At 44.9% G+C, this 16,978-nt stretch overlaps 1 protein-coding gene, 1 long non-coding RNA gene and 1 other non-coding gene across 5 annotated transcripts in view; 1 reads left to right on the top strand and 2 right to left on the bottom strand.

The window, feature by feature from the left end:
• LOC140913307 (uncharacterized) overlaps positions 1-16,218 on the top strand; it is a 40,256-nt gene extending 24,038 nt beyond the window's left edge. Inside the window, exons 2-3 of the long non-coding RNA XR_012159530.2 lie at positions 13,099-13,255; positions 15,392-16,218. This is a non-coding gene — a long non-coding RNA (uncharacterized LOC140913307). The remainder of the gene's footprint in view (positions 1-13,098; positions 13,256-15,391) is intronic.
• DGLUCY (D-glutamate cyclase) overlaps positions 1-16,978 on the bottom strand; it is a 104,290-nt gene that overhangs the window by 40,136 nt on the left and 47,176 nt on the right. For all 3 annotated transcript variants that reach the window (XM_073349432.2, XM_073349431.2, XM_073349433.2), the window contains exons 8-10: positions 10,770-11,030; positions 10,090-10,189; positions 7,636-7,784 (exon numbers count right to left, since the gene is read on the bottom strand). In XM_073349432.2, the coding sequence (XP_073205533.2) occupies positions 7,636-7,784; positions 10,090-10,189; positions 10,770-11,030 (510 nt within the window). The remainder of the gene's footprint in view (positions 1-7,635; positions 7,785-10,089; positions 10,190-10,769; positions 11,031-16,978) is intronic.
• On the bottom strand, positions 8,060-8,133 carry TRNAI-AAU (transfer RNA isoleucine (anticodon AAU)). The gene has a single exon. It is a non-coding gene; the product is annotated as a tRNA-Ile (tRNA).

Genomic DNA, 16,978 nt, shown 5'->3' with positions numbered 1-16,978 from the left:
GTAACACAGTTTGATACATTCTGAAATCCATTTGGAGAGCCTCTGTTTGGATATGGCATCTCCTTTTGATCGTTCCAAGATTGAAATGAATAATTTCAGGGACTTGCGAAATGACCTTGTTCTATCTGTGTAAAAAGCCCGGGCCCTATGAACATTGAAGGTGTAGCTTAGGATAGAACATGGTAAGTAGATGGGTTGGTTGAGGTGGAATGAGGAGGTGATCTAAGGTAAAAACTTGGGATGCGGTCTGAGAGTGATTTTGTCTTTGGAAAATACTGTGTAGGGTGGGTCAACCATGAGGGCCCCTAGTTCCCCCACTCGTCTTGTGGATGTAATGGCAACTAGAAAGGCCACCTTCATTGACAGGTGCAGAAGTGAGCAAGTGGCTAATAGTTCGAATGCATGTCTGGTGGTGCCCCGCAGAACTAAGTTGAGGTCCCAAGGTGGAGTGGGAGTGTGGATTTCAAGGTATGTTGTTGAGGCCTTTCAGAAAACGTTTGGTGGGGTGTGCAAAAATTGATGCGCCATCCATCTTATAGTGTAAAGCAGCTATGGCTGAGAGATGTACCCCGACTGAGCTAATAGAGAGGTCTGATCTCTTAAGTTCAAGCAGGTAATCCAGAATAAAAAATAAGGGCGCAGATACCGATGTGGTCTGCTTTGTGTGACACCAGGAATCAAAATGTCTCCATTTGTGTAAGTATGTGTGGTGGGTAGTCGGTCTGCAACTATTTAATAAAATATTCTGTACTACTTTGGAGCATGTCATTTTCAGGTCCCTGGAGCCATGCAGCAACCACACTTTGAAGTGGAGCATCTCCAAGTTTGGATGCAGGGTTAGTCCTGAGTCCTGGGACAGGAGACGAGGTAGGAGAGGAAGGGTGTGAGGTCTGCACGCTGACAATCTGAGAATGTAGGGGAACCATGTTTGATGAGGCCATGTAGGGGCTATAGTATTACTGTGGCCTCGTCCTCTTTGATCTTGTGAAGCACTCGTGCCATTAGGGGAATGGCACAGAAGGAGTATCGGAGGGAAGCGTCCCATTTGACAAGAAAGGTGTCTCCCAAGGAGTGAAGGCCCATTCTGGCCCTGGAGCAAAACTGTGGGCATTTGGTGTTGTGCTCTGTTGCAAAGAGGTCTACTGTGAGGAATCCCCACTGTCTGAATATGTTGTGGAGAACCCTGATGTCGAATTCCCACTCGTGGTCCTGAGAAAAGTTCCTGCTGAGTGCATCTGCCATAGAGTTTTGACATCTGGGCAGACATGGTGCTACAATATGGATGTTGTGCAGGATGCACCAGTGCCAAAGTTGCATGGCCTCTGCACACAGGGAGTGTGTGTGTGCACCCCCTTGTCTGTTTATGTAGAACGTATGTGCTAAATTGTCTGAGAGAATTTGTATGGTCTTGTTTCTGATTATGGGTAGAAAGTTGGTGCATGCATTGAGAATGGCTCTTAGTTCTAGTAGATTTATGTGAAGCTGGGCTTCTGTTGGGGACCAACGACCCTGAGTAGAGCACAAGTTCAGATGTACTCCCCAACCTATGAGGAATGCATCGGTCATAATAGTCAATGTAGGAGGGGTTTGGGTGAAAGACACTTCTAGGCATACGTTGTGTGGTTGTGTCCACCAGGATAGTGAGTCTTTTACTTTGCTTGATATTGTGAGGTGTTTGTTTATACTGTGCCTTTGTGGGGAATAAGCTGTACGGAGCCAAGCTTGTAGGATTCGTATATGTAGCTTCACGTGTTGGACGACAAAGGTTGATGTGGCCATGTGGCCCATTAATTGCAAGCAAGTCCTGGCTGTTACCTGGGTACTGTTCAGTGATATGGTGATCAGATTTGTTAGAGTAAGAAAACATTGCCTGGTAAAGATGCTGAAGCCTTGGGTGTACTGAGATAAGCCCTGATGAATTCCAGTTCCTGTATTGGTGTGAGGGTCAATTTTTGTGTGTTTATTTGGAGACCTAATTGCGTAAAGAGATCTACTGTTTGTTGGGTAGCCTCTGCTGCCGCTGGTCGATTCACTGCTTTCAGTAAGCAGTCATCCAGATACAGAAATATCATGATTCCTCTCTAGCGGAGGTGTGCAGCAACTATTCCAAGTACCTGTGAGAAGACTTGGGGAGCAGGGGACAGTCCAAAGGGCAGGATCTTGTATTGGAAGTGCTCTGGTCCGAGGGCGAATCAGAGAAATCTCTGATGTGATGGGTGAATTGTTATGTGGAAGTATGCATCCTGGAGGTCGAGGGCCGAGAGCCAGTCCCCTCTTTCTAACGCTGGGATAATGATGGTCAGTGTCACTATCTTGAAGTGTTAGTTTCTGACAAATTTGTTGAGCCATCAGAGAGGGAGAATGGGCCTCCATCCTCCTGCTTTTTTATGTGTGAGGAAGTAGTTTGAGTAGAAACCCGTCCCTCTGTATTATGTTGATACCGGTTCTACTGCTCCTAGATGGATGAGGTGGATTATCTCCTGACGCAGTAGATCTTTGTGAAAGGGGTCCCTGAAGAGGGACGAGGAGGGAGGGTGGAAGTTGGAAGTAAAAGGGATGGAGTATTTAACTTCAATTATCTCCAGCCACCCATCCGTCTGTAGTGATGGATTGGCAGACTGGGTAGTAGGGAGTTAAACCGTCTCCGAATGGCTGGGAGATGGTAGCAGTTCTCAGTGTTTGAAGTTGCAGGGTCTGGGGCCCTCGAACAACATCTCAAACTTGCTGCCTGGCAGATGGTTGATGAGACGTGGTAGATTGATTTGATGGTTGTTGTCTGCTTGGGCGTCTTGTTTCTGGGCTTGTGGCTCCAATTGCCTGTGTGTCTGTGCATATGGTATGGACAGGAATCATTGTGGGCTGTCTTTCTTGTTGTTCCTTGTCTTCTCTTTGTCCTAGGAGTATAGATACCCAGGGACTTCAGAGTCACCCGCGAGTCCTTGAGGGCATGCAGAGACTCATCTGTTTTGGCTGCGGAAAGTTTGGGCCCTTGGAAGGGCAGGTCCTCCACTGTTGCTTGCACTTCTTTCGGGAAGCCAGAGAGATGCAACCAGGATGCCCTTCTCATTACAACTGCAGTGGCTGTAAATCATGCAGCTGTAGCTACTGAATCTAGGGCAGCTTGCAGTGCTGTCCTGGAGATCAGTTGGCCCTTGGAAATGAGTGCACCAAATTGCTCTTTTTTCTCCTCAGGGAGAAATTCAATAAAAACTCATAGTTTGCCATAATTTGTGTGGTCATATTTTGCTAATAACACTTCGTAATTAGCAATTCTAAGATGAAGCATCAGTGAGGAACAAGCTTTTTGGCCAAAGAGGTCGAGTCTCTTCCAGTCTTTGTCATACGGTGTGTTTTTGAGGTATGATTGTCTGCCCCTTTCAGTAACAGCATCCACCACCAGGGAGTTTGGTGCGGGATGTGAAAAAAGAAACTTTTCCCTTTGCAGGGACATATTTCCTGTTGGACCTCCTGCAGGTTGGAGTGATTGTTGCAGGGGTCTGCCAGATGTGTTTGACAGGTTCCATGATTGCATCATTCATGGGTAAAGTGATTTTAGATTATGCTGATGGTTGCAAGATGTAAACAAGCTTATGTCATGCATGTCTCCTGCACTTTCTCCAGTGAGATGTCAAGGAAATCTGTAACTCTCCTATAGAGATCCTTGAAATGTCTAAAATTATCCCCCACGTTGGGAGGAGGGAGCATGATGGTGTCGTCCAGGGACGATAGAGAAAAATGGGTTGTTGGTTCAACATCCTGGTCAGAGATTTCTTCCTGTTCTCCCGTCATCTCTTCAAGGGGCTCAGATGGTCCCGGTACGACGGTCCCAAGTGACTGCTATGTACCCTTCCTATGTGGTTAGGAGGTTTGAGGTGGTGTGGGGGATATGCCATCCATGGGGCCCAATACTGCCACTGTGGAGGGAAGGGCATAGGTGCCATTCATGGGTGCCCGTACCACTGCTGTTCTTTGGCCCCCCGTATAGTACTCCTTATGTGGTGTATAGTACATCCCTTTGATCGTTTCGCGGGCAGGGGAAGAGCTTTGCAAAGGTATGTCTCTCCCTTGTCCTCATCCTTGTCATCGCTCAAAAATGGGGGAGCAGATGGCAGTGGAGCGGTGGGGCGGCTCTTGGTACTGACAGTGCTGTGGTGATCTCAGTGCCGAGAATGGGAGAGACGGGTGTCGAGGACACAGTGAGGTCTGGGAAGGAAGAACTGTTGTGGTGCTGACAGTCTTGGTGCCATTGATGTGGTAATGGTGGGTTTGGCTGCTGTGGAGCTGTTGTCTGTATGGGTGCACCTGTCAATTGTGCTATGCTGACAGGAGGTGGCAGCATAGGCTGTGGTTGTTTTGATGTGCCCGCTCCCGAGTGTCGGGATGTAACTGCAGCTGGCTGTGTCCCTGCCTGTGTGAATGATGGTTGGAGTGTAGGACCGGGAGCAGTCTGCAGTTTGTCACAGCAGCAGTGTGTGAGAGTGAACCCAGGCTGGGGAGTCAGAGGGATCAGTGGTACCCCGGTTCCATGTTGCACCCCGAGGGGGACTCGTCACAGTTTTGTTCTTGATCATTTGGAGAAAATGGGAACACCCATTGCGAACTGCCCATAGCTCCAGTAGATTTATGTGGAGGAGAGATTCTGCCGAGGACCAGAGGCCTTGGACAGTGTGGGCATTCAGGTATTCTCTCCAACCTAAGAGGGAGTCGTCCGTGGTGGTTATTATCATTGGAAGGTGTTGGACGAAGGGAACCCTGAGCAAACATTGGTTGGTCATGTCCACCAATGTAAGGAGACCTTTACTTTTTTTGGCATGGTGAGGCATTTGTGGAAATGATATCTGTTTGGGATGTAGACAGTACAGGGCCAAGCATGCAGGTAGCGCATATGTATCCTGGTGTGTTTGACGACAAATGTTGTTGCTGACATGTGACCCAGCAATTCTAGGCAAGTCTTGGCCAAGATCTGGGGACTGTTCACTGCTGTGAAGATGAGATTGCATAAGGCTGTGAAATGTTGCGGAGGCAGGGAGGCTGTAACTTTCAGAGAACTGAGGTAGGCTCCAATGAATTCCAGTTTTTGTACAGGTATCAATGTTGATTTTTGTATATTTATTTGTAGTCCCAGACCTACCATGTTTTGTGTAGCCTCTATTGTCTCTTGTTAGGTTGGCACTGTCAGTAAGCAGTTGTTGAGATAAGGAAAAATTGTAATTCTTTATCTTCCGAGATGAGCCGCGACCACCGCAAGGACTTTTGAGAAGATCCACGGGGACATGGATAGTCCGAAGGGCAGGACCCTATATTGGAAATGTTCTGTTCTGAGGGTAAACCTGAGAAACTTCCTATGTGAGGATTGTATCATTATATGAAAATATGTGTCCTGGAGATCGAGGGCTGAGAACGAAGCCCCTGTTTCCAGCGCTGGAATTATGGCTGCTATTGTGATAATTTGGAAATCATAAATTTGTTGAGCTGTCTGAAGTAGAGAATGAGCTTCCGTCCTTCCGTTTTTTCTGAGGTAGAAAGTAATGTGAGTAAAAACCACTTTCCCTGTGTTGAACTGGTACTGCTTCGAGTTGTATAAGATAGGTCACTTCCTGTCGCAGTAGTTAGCAGTGTGCTCCTTTGCCTGAGACACCATGGGAGAGCCTCTATCAGAGGCTATTGTGGGAGACAGTTGTCCAGGGGGGAGTCTGTGCTTCAGGTTCTGACTCTGTGTGCAGGGATTTCTCCATCATAAGGAGTTTTAGTTGTAATTCTCTGGCTTTCCTGGTGTGGGCTCTCAGTTTATCATAGTGTGCACACTTCTGTGGTATACGTGCTTCGCCCAGGCAGTGAACACACTGCAAATGCCCATCCGAGATAGGAATCGAAAGTCTGAATGTCAGGCAGTGTTTGAAACCCAGGGATCTGGACATACCCCTCTGAGAGGGGCTTTCTCCCTCAGGGGAGAACAGCTCTAATCTAAGGGGTCACTAACAATTGAAACTTATCCTGAGAGAATTTTTTTTTTAAAAAATAACAAAATAATAAAACAGAGGACAGAAGGCTATATCTAAATAAACACTGTGTGAACTAAGTTCAATAAAGAGGTGCTGCTAAGTGCTCTGACTAAAGCCAAAGGTGGTAGAGAAGGAACTGAGTGGGGGGTTGGCCACGCAATGCTATGTAACCACCTCAGGCAACATGAGACAGGGACGATGCATGTGTGTCCCAACCGAGCACGGCTACTACAAATCTCCAATTACCAGCGCAGGGGCACCAAAACACTTAAAGTGGAGCACACACAAGGACACTCCTCGAAGATGAACTGGACTTCAGAAACAAGACTGACACCAGTAGCTCCAGACCTTCTCAACTAACTTCTTCTCTTTTCCCCAAATGAACAGTAGTTACCATCTTTAATACCATCTAAGAGACTGTCAAACAACGGGGAGTTCCTTCTAAAAACTTTCTTCAGCTAAGGGAAAGGGAACAAGGGTTGTGGTTAAATGAAAGCCATACTTAATATTTTACATTTCAAATGCTTTAACTGTTTTTCCTTCTTTCTGTATCTTTAATAAAAGATAAAGGATTTTTAATGGTGTATTTGCCATGGTACTAAGCAGGCTGTGTCTCTGTATATCCAACCCCGAATCTTGTTTAAAACTGTTTAATGTTAAACAGCTTCAGGATCATGTTAATATCTTTGAGTCTTCGGACCCATATATTCCATCAAAATTAATACAACAGTATCTATCTTTAAAAATGGAAACAAAGAGGACCGGGGGTGGTTTATAGACCAGTCAGCCTAACTAAGATATCTGGAAAGATATTGGAACAAATTTAAACATCAGTTTGTGACCATTTAGAGGATAATAAGATTACAAGGAATAGGCAACAAGGATTTGTCAAGAAGAAATCATGCCAGGTCATTTCCTTCTCTGAAAGGGTTACTAGCTTAGTGGATAGGGAGGAGACTGTAGACTTGATATATCTTGATTTTTAGTAAGGCTTTAGACAGAGTCCCACATTCTCATAAGCAAACTAGGAAAATGTGGTCCCTAGATGAAATTACTGTAAAGTGGGTGCAAAACTGGTTGAAAGACCATACTCAACAAGTAGTTACCAACGGTTCACTGTCAAAATAGGAGGTCATATCTAGGGTGGTCTCACAGGGGTCAATCCTATTTTCGTTAGTGGCTCAGATACTTGAGTAGAGAGTATGCCGGGGTCGGCAACCTTTCAGAAGTGGTGTGCCAAGTCTTCATTTATTCACTCTCATTTAAGGTTTTGCGTGCCAGTAATACATTTTAGCATTTTTAGAAGGTCTCTTTCTATGAGTCTTTAATATATAACTAAACTATTGTTGTATGTAAAGTAAATAAGGTATTTAAAATGTTTAAGAAGCGTCATTTAAAATTAATTAAAATGCTGAGCCCCCCGGACTCGTGGCCAGGGCCCGGGCAGCATGAGTGCCACTGAAAATCAGCTTGCATGCCGCCTTTGGCTAGCTGGTCCTTTCAATTTGGCAGAGACAAACAGTGGCAGTCCCGAAGTAGTCTTTTGGAAGCTGGCTGCTATTTTATCCTCCCTTCCTTTTCTATGTTTTGCCTTTCTCTCATCATTGAGGAGATGCCACAGTCTCACACTTACCTGTTGTTGTGACTCCAGGGATGGTATGTGCAGCTAGAAACAGTTCATCGATGGGATCCACTAGATGCTTAATATTGACTTTCCTTGCATTGTAATAATTGCCATCAGCAGCCATCCCTGCACGTTCTATTGCTATCAGATGATCAAATCTAGTCAGAGACAAGGTGATAAATTAGTTAATGGGGCGAATTGCGAAACTTAGATCTTACATTTTTCTGTCAGTTGCTTTTAGAATAGAATATCGGGGTTGGAAGGGACCTTAGGAGATATCTAGTCCAACCCCCTGCTCAAAGCAGGACCAATCCCCAATTTTTGACTCAGATCCCTAAATGGCCTCCTCAAGGATTGAACTTACAACCGTGGGTTTAGCAGGCCAATGCTCAAACCACTGAGCTATCCCTCCCCCGTGTAAAATGTTGCACGGTGGCCCGTACGGGGATCAAACTTGCGACCTTGGCGTTATTAGCACCACGCTCTAACCAACTGAGCTAACCAGCCACATGCTTCACTTCTGTCTTCTTAGGTGCAAGTTACACTCATTTTGCAAAGCCTCTGAATGCCAGATTGGACCACTTGCTGTACATCTATTTTCCCACCAACTTATACCCAACATGTAATTTACAGCGCCGTTTATCTCACTCTTGAGTTTGGGCCTATACATTTTGTTTTCAATATTTGGTTTGTTTTCTTGGTAGCTTTAATGCAGCCCCTTCAAACTGCCAGCAATGAATGGAGAGAGAGTTGAAATCCTTCTCCACCCAGTGGAGGACTGGGTGAACCACTTTAGAGCCTAGATCCTCAGAGATATTTAGGTACCTAACTCCTATTTATATCCATGGGAGTTAGGACCTAAATACCTTTATGGATCTGGGCTTTAGCCTCTCTGTGCCTCAGTTAAAAAGTAGGTAGCACCTCACATAGGGATATTGGCAAGTCCAGTTTATTATTCATAATTTCCTATTTAAAGTACTATATTGCTTGTAAGTTACCCATTTATTTGGTTTCTTTTGTTTAAGATTTTTGACAAATTTGGTGCTTGTAAATGTGGATGGGAAGCATGCAGGTAGGCTCTGTTTTAGGCAGTCCCTGTTTAGGATTTTCGCCCCAGAGCTCTGCCAATATACCTCAGGCCTAATGTGCAACACCCTACTACTCCAGTTCTACTGAATAGAGGCTACCAATTGTCCCAAGTTACTAAGTGGTTTTATGATATCGACTAATACACACTGTGATCGTATTTCTCCTTGTGCAATTGAGTTTCCAACATGAAAAAATATTCAGTTTAGCCTCCTAGGATTATGTGATCTATTGAGGTACAAATCAGCTGTAGCTGATTTATGTTCAATTATAAAAGCATCCTCTTGAGCCTAGTGTAAATGAAAAACAGGGTGTTATTGAAATTACATTTTTTATTGACCCATAGAAAGAAAGGGAAATTGAATGAACTGAAGATGCATATATTTAGATGATAAGCCCTTATTAAAGAGAATTGGCTGCTAACTTTATTATACACCTCTACACAGAGAAACTTCAAGATCACCTCCCCCCCCAAGTAAGTCCATTAAAAGGAAGGGTAAGTTGCTGGCCACATATTCAATGTATGGACATTTTAGTGCAAACTCCAATGCATGTATACAAACCCTAAATATATGCATGTTCAAATCGGGGTTTTCGTGCACATCAGAGTTTGCACTTACATAGTTTGAATGAGTTTTCAGAAATACATGCACTTTTCAAAAATTTTGGCTGGGGTGTCTAAAGACAATGAGGATCTTTTTCAGACTATTAAAAACAGATAGCAGGATCTTCCATACTGGAATAAAATGGATCATCAAAGATTTGAACATGGATGAAAGTGGACTACAGTCCCGGACTCCAGGATTCTATTCCTGACTCTGCCACTGGACTTTGTATAGTCTTTGGAAAGACCTTTAATCTCTCTGTGGCCTACTTTTCCCATTGATAAGATGGGTATAATGATGTACATTTGTACACAGCATTTGTACACATGTACACAGCATTTCACAGGTGTAAAGTAAGTTAATGAATGTTTGTAGAGCTCTTTAAGATTTTCATCTGAAAGGTGCCATATAAGTGCAAAGTAATGTACTTCCTTCCCCATTTCCTGTTGTGCATTAGGATTGCAGAGGTCTCAGAATAATGTGGGATCCTGTATTTCACATGCACTGCAATACTACAGCAGAGTGGAGTGTTTGACTCAGAATTTTCTTCCTTTAATTTCAGACCTTCAACTGCTATTGTAATATTTACTTAATATATATTTTATAAAAACATAGTCATTTAAAAAGAGGAACAAAACAATTTGATTGGCAGATACTTCATACTTCAAAGCTTTGCTTGCAATCATTATATCTTCTGTGAACAGAGCCGTTCCTTTCACTATGACTTTGCATAGCCTCCTTGCTACTATTTTCAGGAACTTAGTACACATACCTGGGTCTTTCAAGATTCCCATTCTCACACAAAAACATCAAAGCGGACTCTGCAGCATCTCCCTGATAACTCAATAGAGGCACTGGTGTCTTCAGTACCCCTAGAGCAAACAAAAATACAAAATGGATTCCATAGGTCATTTTTTGTGTGCTTAGCTTGGATTTTAAAAGAACAGAACAGTTAGAACTGTAAGGTGATTCTTGCAAACATATGATTGTATAAGAATATTTCCCAGCTGGAAATACTGCACTAGTTGCCCATCCTTAGCTTTTGCACAATCAGAGCTACAAGCCAGAGTCCAGAGACATTATCTGGACCGACAAAAGTGCGATGATGTGCAGGGATGAAGACACTTTAAAAATAAGCTCTCTTCTCACCTCCTCCTTTTTGATGATACACTAAATTTCAAAATGCAGTGGTAATAGGAAGAAAGATTCTAGATGGATTTCAAAAGATTACGAACTAGATGCTCAATTGGTATAAATCAGTATAGTTCCAGTGAAGTCAATGGAGCTATGCTGATTTAGCCAGGTGAGGATCTGGCCCTTTTTGTCTATATGTTAGAGCACTTCTTGAAGGCCTGATCTAATTTAGAGATTGCACTGAAATAGATCTTGAACCAGATTAGCAAATTAAAACTGAAAAGCTAACAGTCTTTGTTGCCTAACTGCATGTTTTACCTTGCTGAACAGCATCTTCAATAATCTTTTTATTCAAATTCATGGCTCTCTGGTCTGTTACTATAACAACATGTTTCTCCAAGCTCTGCAACATGGCTGCCATAGCAATGGCTCCTGGAGGTCCATCATTCTCTTCAGGTGGCTCATGGTTGAAGTGAGTAGGAAATCCAGTGGTTATCAGCACTGATCGGGCATGTGAAAGGGAGAGGCAAGTCTTTAGCAGCTCATCCTGGCAGCGCAAATGTTTCACTCCCCGGTCTCCTAAAAATCAAAAACAATTTTCTTTTTTAAAGACGGTGCTAGATTTTTAGCATATTAATACCTCCAAGAGGTTCTGTCAGGACGAATCCCTGTCCACCACTGTCAAAGTGCCTGGCAGGGACGAGAAGAGCAGCCAACAACCCTTTGCCAGGCTCTATCCCTATTGATCCAGAGATAGTGACAGATTAGGGGAATGGAGACCATCAGCAAAGCACATCATCTCCCACTAGGTAAGTGCAGCGAGTCTCCTGAATGAATTTATAGAAGGTTGTGAAGACTATTGTCCATTCTGCAGCGCTACTGGGATCACTACTGATGTGTGCGCTTGTGAAGGATGTCATAAAGTGGTCATTGTTGGGTAAATGAGTTACCCAAAATATTAGGGAATGGAGCCGTGCTCTACCTCTGCCTACATCATGTTTGTCACTGGGAGTTCCATACCCCCACAAACTAAATTTGTTTGAGATGCATTTGAATAAAGCAGCAGGTTTCTAGCCTGTAGTCCTGGGAGTAGAGTGTTATTTTTGTTGTACCTAGTGGTCCCTTTACAAAAAAGGAGAGGTTGGGAAGCCTCCCTCAGCCCGGACTAAGCTGAACTGCAGATTTGATTCAGATTTCTGAAACCCCAAATGGATGAGGGCTTCATTTCAATTTTTTATAGAGAAGAAGCCAATGGGTATTGGTTCTGCTCATTATAAATACTGAGTGAGTGGATAAATTTAGAAGCAGATCCACGCTCATATTCAAAATCAGTGCTAAATTCAGAAGTGTTGGGGGCAGGAGTTTTGGTAAGATGTGAAATGAGAAAAAAATATGAGATGTGGGAAGGGAATGCAGAAGATAAACCTAGAAAATATGACAAGAGAGACTCTGGGGCAGAAGGGATTTTGCTCATTGATCCTCCCATTCAGGAGCCACTTTTCCCTTTTCAATAATTCAGGCGTCTTGGCCCAAAGTTGTTCTGTAAAGAACAAAGTCAGGTTGAGTAGATCCAGACCCCAGTCATTTTACACAAACAAGATCAAGCACAATCCATGTCCAAATGCATAGATATACATTTAAACGCAGGCTCATGCATGCGCTCACAAGTACACACTGAAAAACTGCAGCAGGACAAGGCAGGGCAATCGATTTGTAAGCGGGCATTTCACACTGTGGCTAGGGGCTGTCTCCTAAATGGGAAAGGGACAATATCATTTGAACTTGTCCAAACCTGTTTGCTCTAACCTGTTTCTTCATCATAGATTTATTGAATAATGGCCAAATCAGTAATTCTTTCTGAACTGGTTGAGGTATTGAGGGATGGGGCTTGAGGGAGAGTGTGCAATTAACAGGCTGTGAGTCCAGTGTAAGAAACTCAATCCCCTGGAAGAAAATGGAATACCAGGCCTAGCACAACAGAGACCAACCTGACTATGGCCTTTAGGCCATACTGCACGATGAATGTTAAATAATAACAGTCAGATTGAGCCCCATGTTGCTTGGAGCTATCTGGGAAGAGGGAGTGGGACTGGAACTATGAGTGTGTGGTCAGTGAAAATGCAGTGATTTCTTTGGTCAGATTTGCCACTGGGCCAAATGGGGCCAGCGCCCCGGAAAAATGTGTGCCCCCACATCCCAACCCATTCCACCCACCCGGAGCTCCTGCCTGGGAGTGGTGTTGAGGCACAGAGGCTTGCCCTGCTCCACCTGCTGCTCCTGCCAAGGAGTGGGGCAAGCCCCCTTGCCCCGACCCTGCTCCCTGGCAGGAACACGGGGCCGGCAGGGGAAGCCCCTGTACCCCAACCCCACTGCCCTGTAGGAGTGCCGACTGGGACAAGCTGGAGTGGGACAAGCTCCCACACCCCAACCCAGCTCCCCGGCAGGAGTGCCGGGTGGGGGAGCGAGGCGGGACAAGCCCCCGCGCCCCAACCCCATTTCCCTGCCAGGAGTGTGTGTGTGTGTGTGTGGGGGGGATTGTAGGCAGAAGGAGTGGGGAGGGGCCCCAACTTGTTCCAGCCCTGGGCCCCACAATAGCTTAATCTGCCTCTGACTGGATATCAGAATGCTGATGACCTCATCTATCCAGTAGGTTGTGTCAGGACCAATCCCTGTTCTGCACTGTCAGTCTGGTTGAAGGAGAGGAGCAGCCAATAACCTTTTCTGCAGCCCTAGCACTACTGATACAGAGACGTGAAAGAGAAAAGGAATGCAGATGGTCAGAAAAGCACATCACCTCCCATTAGGTAAGTGCAGTGGCATGGACTTGGGGGTTTATGGAGACAATTGTCCAATCTGCAACTCAGAGGGGGAGAGGAAAGAAGAGGTTGGAAGGAGTCCCTGATCCACCATAAGGGGTGAGTCATTGTTGGTGACGGGGCTAAGGTGCAATATTCAGATGTGGATTCAGATTTCTTTCACCCCAAAGGATAGAAGGGCTGGCTCAGGTACAGTGAGTCCTCACTTAAAGTCGCCCCAGTTAACATTGTTATGTTGCTGATCAATTAGCGAACATGCTTGTTTAAAGCTGTGCAATGCTCCCTTATAACGTTGTTTGGCAGCTGCCTGCTGTGTCCCCTTCTTGCAGGAAGAGCAGCCCGCTGCAGCTAGCTGATAGGGGCTTGGAACCAGGGTCGACCCCCTATCAGCTCCCCGTTCCCCTAAGTTTCCTGTGTGGCAGCCGCCCAGCAGGCTATCAATTGCTGGCAGTTCAGCTGTCGCTTCCCACACTGCCATGTGCTGCTCCTGCCCTCTGCCTTGGAGCTGCTCTCCAGAGTCTCCTGCTTGCTGTGCAGGAAGGGGTGGGGGGAGAAGAGGAGGGCTCATGTCAGGGCATCACCCTGCTCCTGCACCCCGCTTATCCCATCTTCCATAGAACAGGAGACACACACACGACAGGGCTCAGGACGGAGGGAGCTTCCTGGCAGCAGCTGCCATCTCAGCTTGCTGGTTAATTTAAAAAGGCAGTGTACTTAAGAGTGGGGTCAGGTACTTAAAGGAGCAATGTGCATCTCTCTCTCACACACAGGGTGTGTGTCTCTGACTGCCATGCTGTCTCCCCTCCCTCCATTCATGCTGCCTTGTAGAGTGTGAAGCTACATTAACAACGAGTTAACCCTTGATGGCTCAGACAATTGCTAGTTCATCATTTAGCAGTAAGGCATCCCCTGGGAAATATCCCACCCTCTTCCATCCTCGGACTTCACCACTTCAAACATTTCCCTGGAACTTAACCCCCCCTATTTACATTAATTCTTATGGGGAAATTGGATTCGCTTAACATTGTTTTACTTAAAGTCACATTTTTCAGGAACAGAACTACAACGTTAAGCGAGGAGTTACTGTAGTTTTGCTCAGCTCTTTATAAAGAGGGAGCTGTTGGGGAAATTTGGAAACAGATCGTGGTTTGGATTCAAAATGTCTGCTCAATTCAGTAGTGTTGTGGGCTAGGAGTTTTGATGAGAGACGGGTCTATGATAAGTAAAGGTAAGGAAGCTGGGAAGAAAATGAAAGATGTGGGCAGGGACTGAGGAAGATAAACCTAGAAAATGAGACAAAGCAAAGACCCAGATGTGGAGGTGACAACGTTCCATTGACCCTCCCAGTTCTTGGGAACCATTTTTCCTTTTTCAATAATGCATATTGGCCCACAATAATTCTGCAATGAATACAGTCCTGGGTAGGTGGGTGTTTCTGGTGCCATGGCCTGTTACTTCATCAAACTTGCCCTACCAGGAAGCAGACACAGTGAGTGTAAATAGAATGATAAGGACTTTGTTCTGATGAGAGTTGTTGGCCTGATAAAAATCACACTATTGGCTTGAGGAGAGAAATCAGCTCAAATGCAGCAATGTCTGTAAACAGGAGCAATTTTAAGAGGGTGTCACGAGGGGGATGGCACCACATTTCCATTGATGTCTCTCCTGTCGCTGTCACTGGGAGGCACAGTGATAAAAGGGGAGCACAGTCAATACCTGGGGGATGTTAGCATTCTTGTTATAATCATGTAATTTGTTTCTATAGGTCTAACAGTGCACAAGCATCCTCAGTCCATACATGCAGGGAGGGTGGCGAGAGAGGGACCAACTGGAGCCCATCAGCTAAGCCCAACATACCACACAGGGATAATGCAATGAGTGTGTTTTGTTCTCACACAAGAGACAGAAAATCAGATGGAATTTTCCTGTTTGTATATCTTGCTTATTTAATCTGTATGGGGCAGGGATGTATCGGATATGTGTTGTTGAGCCAGTACAGAGCACATTCGAGGCACTATCCCCATGATTTACACTAACCGCACCCTAGACCTGCATTTTTGGCTTCCATGCTAGGGAAAGAACACACACTCATCCCCTGTACTTGCCATATTCCCTCCCTTCTAGGCTACCAGGAGGAAATGGAGGTTACTTGCTGTTACTGGAAGTTATTCAAGATGTGTGGTCCCTATCTGTATTCCACATGCTCAGGGTCAAACTGATTGCCAGATTTGGAGAAGAAGAAGGCAACTAAAATTGTTGCAGGCTGTGCAAATTGCAGACTGTTGTTTTGGAGACTCAAAGGAAGTTTTAAGGAGACTGTGGGACTATCACTTGTTTCCCAGACTTCAAGGAGCTTGCTTGCATGCTCTACAGAGGGTTTGGACACCATTCTACAGAGACTGAGAGGGGTAAAATCTCCCAGAAAAGAACCCCAGAAGAGTGTATGTATGTATGTATGTATGTGTACATAATTATATTTTGCACTGAGACTTGCAAAAGTAATCAGTACTAAAACTTGGGGAAAAACCCTTAAAAGAGTTGTTGACATTGTTCACAGTTACTTCAAGGGTTATAGGTAAACTGTTATGCATTCATAGATAGATATTTAGTTCATAAATTTTCCTTTAGAGTTTGTGTCATTCTCCTTCTATCAGAAATTAAATTCTGTATAAGCCCTGAAAAAACTAAACTCTGGTCTGTGCTACAGCAGAAAGGTAAGCTGAAGTACTGAACAGGAAAGATATACAATACCTGATCTTAGCATATTGCCTTCCCCAAACTTGTTGTACATGCACATTTAAGCAAAGCAAGATATTATTCAATTCAGAAGAAGTCAGTGTTTAAAAGTACATAGACAAATAAAATCCCCAGCACACTTTATATATGAAGGAGTGAAATGGTACTGAAAAGCTGTTAAAGGATGCAGTACCCCTTGTCACCATCATCTCACATAGGGAATTATTCCAGGGCTGATGCCAGTATGTTTAGCAGCTCTGCAGTTCATGTACTAGCAATTCCTACTAGTATTCATTTATATATAGGGCCCTACCAAATTCACAGCCACGAAAAATGCATCATGGACCATGAAATCTGGTCTCCTTCATGAAATCTGGCCATTGTAGGGGGGGTTGCAGTATTGCCATTCTTACTTCTGCAGTACTGCTGACAGCAGCGCTGCCTTCAGAACTGGGCAGCTGGAGAGCAGCGGCTGTTGGCTAGGAGCCCAACTCTGAAGGCAGCACTACTGCCAACAGCAGCACAAAAAGCAAGGGTGGCATGATATAGTATTGCCACCCTTACTTCTGTACTGCTGCCTTGAGAGCTGGATGCTGGAGAGTGGCAGCTGCTGGCTGGGCACCCAGCTGTGAAGGCAGCATTGCTGTCAGCAGCAGTGCAGAAGTAAGGGTGCCAATACTGTGACCACCCTTCAAAAACTTGCCACCCCCCCACCCACACACAACCCCCTTTTGAATTGGGACTCCCATGGTTACAACACCATGACATTTCAGATTTAAATATTTGAAACCATGAAATTTCATTAAATCCTATGACCATGACATTTACCAAAAGGGACTATGAATTTGGTATGGCCCAGTGCTAAATTTGTGCCAGGACTTGCCAGGACTGAGCCCGGTAAACCTTGCCAAGTCCGTTATGAAAGTAAATAATTGCTTGAGCCCCGGCACCTAATTGCTTGAGCCCCAGCTCCTC

The sequence above is a fragment of the Lepidochelys kempii genome, chromosome 6, assembly GCF_965140285.1.
Source record: "Lepidochelys kempii isolate rLepKem1 chromosome 6, rLepKem1.hap1, whole genome shotgun sequence".
In the NCBI taxonomy this organism is placed as follows: Eukaryota; Metazoa; Chordata; order Testudines; family Cheloniidae; genus Lepidochelys; species Lepidochelys kempii.
The sequence above is the reverse complement of the archived record's forward strand: the minus strand, read 5'-3'. Positions and strand labels throughout refer to the sequence as shown.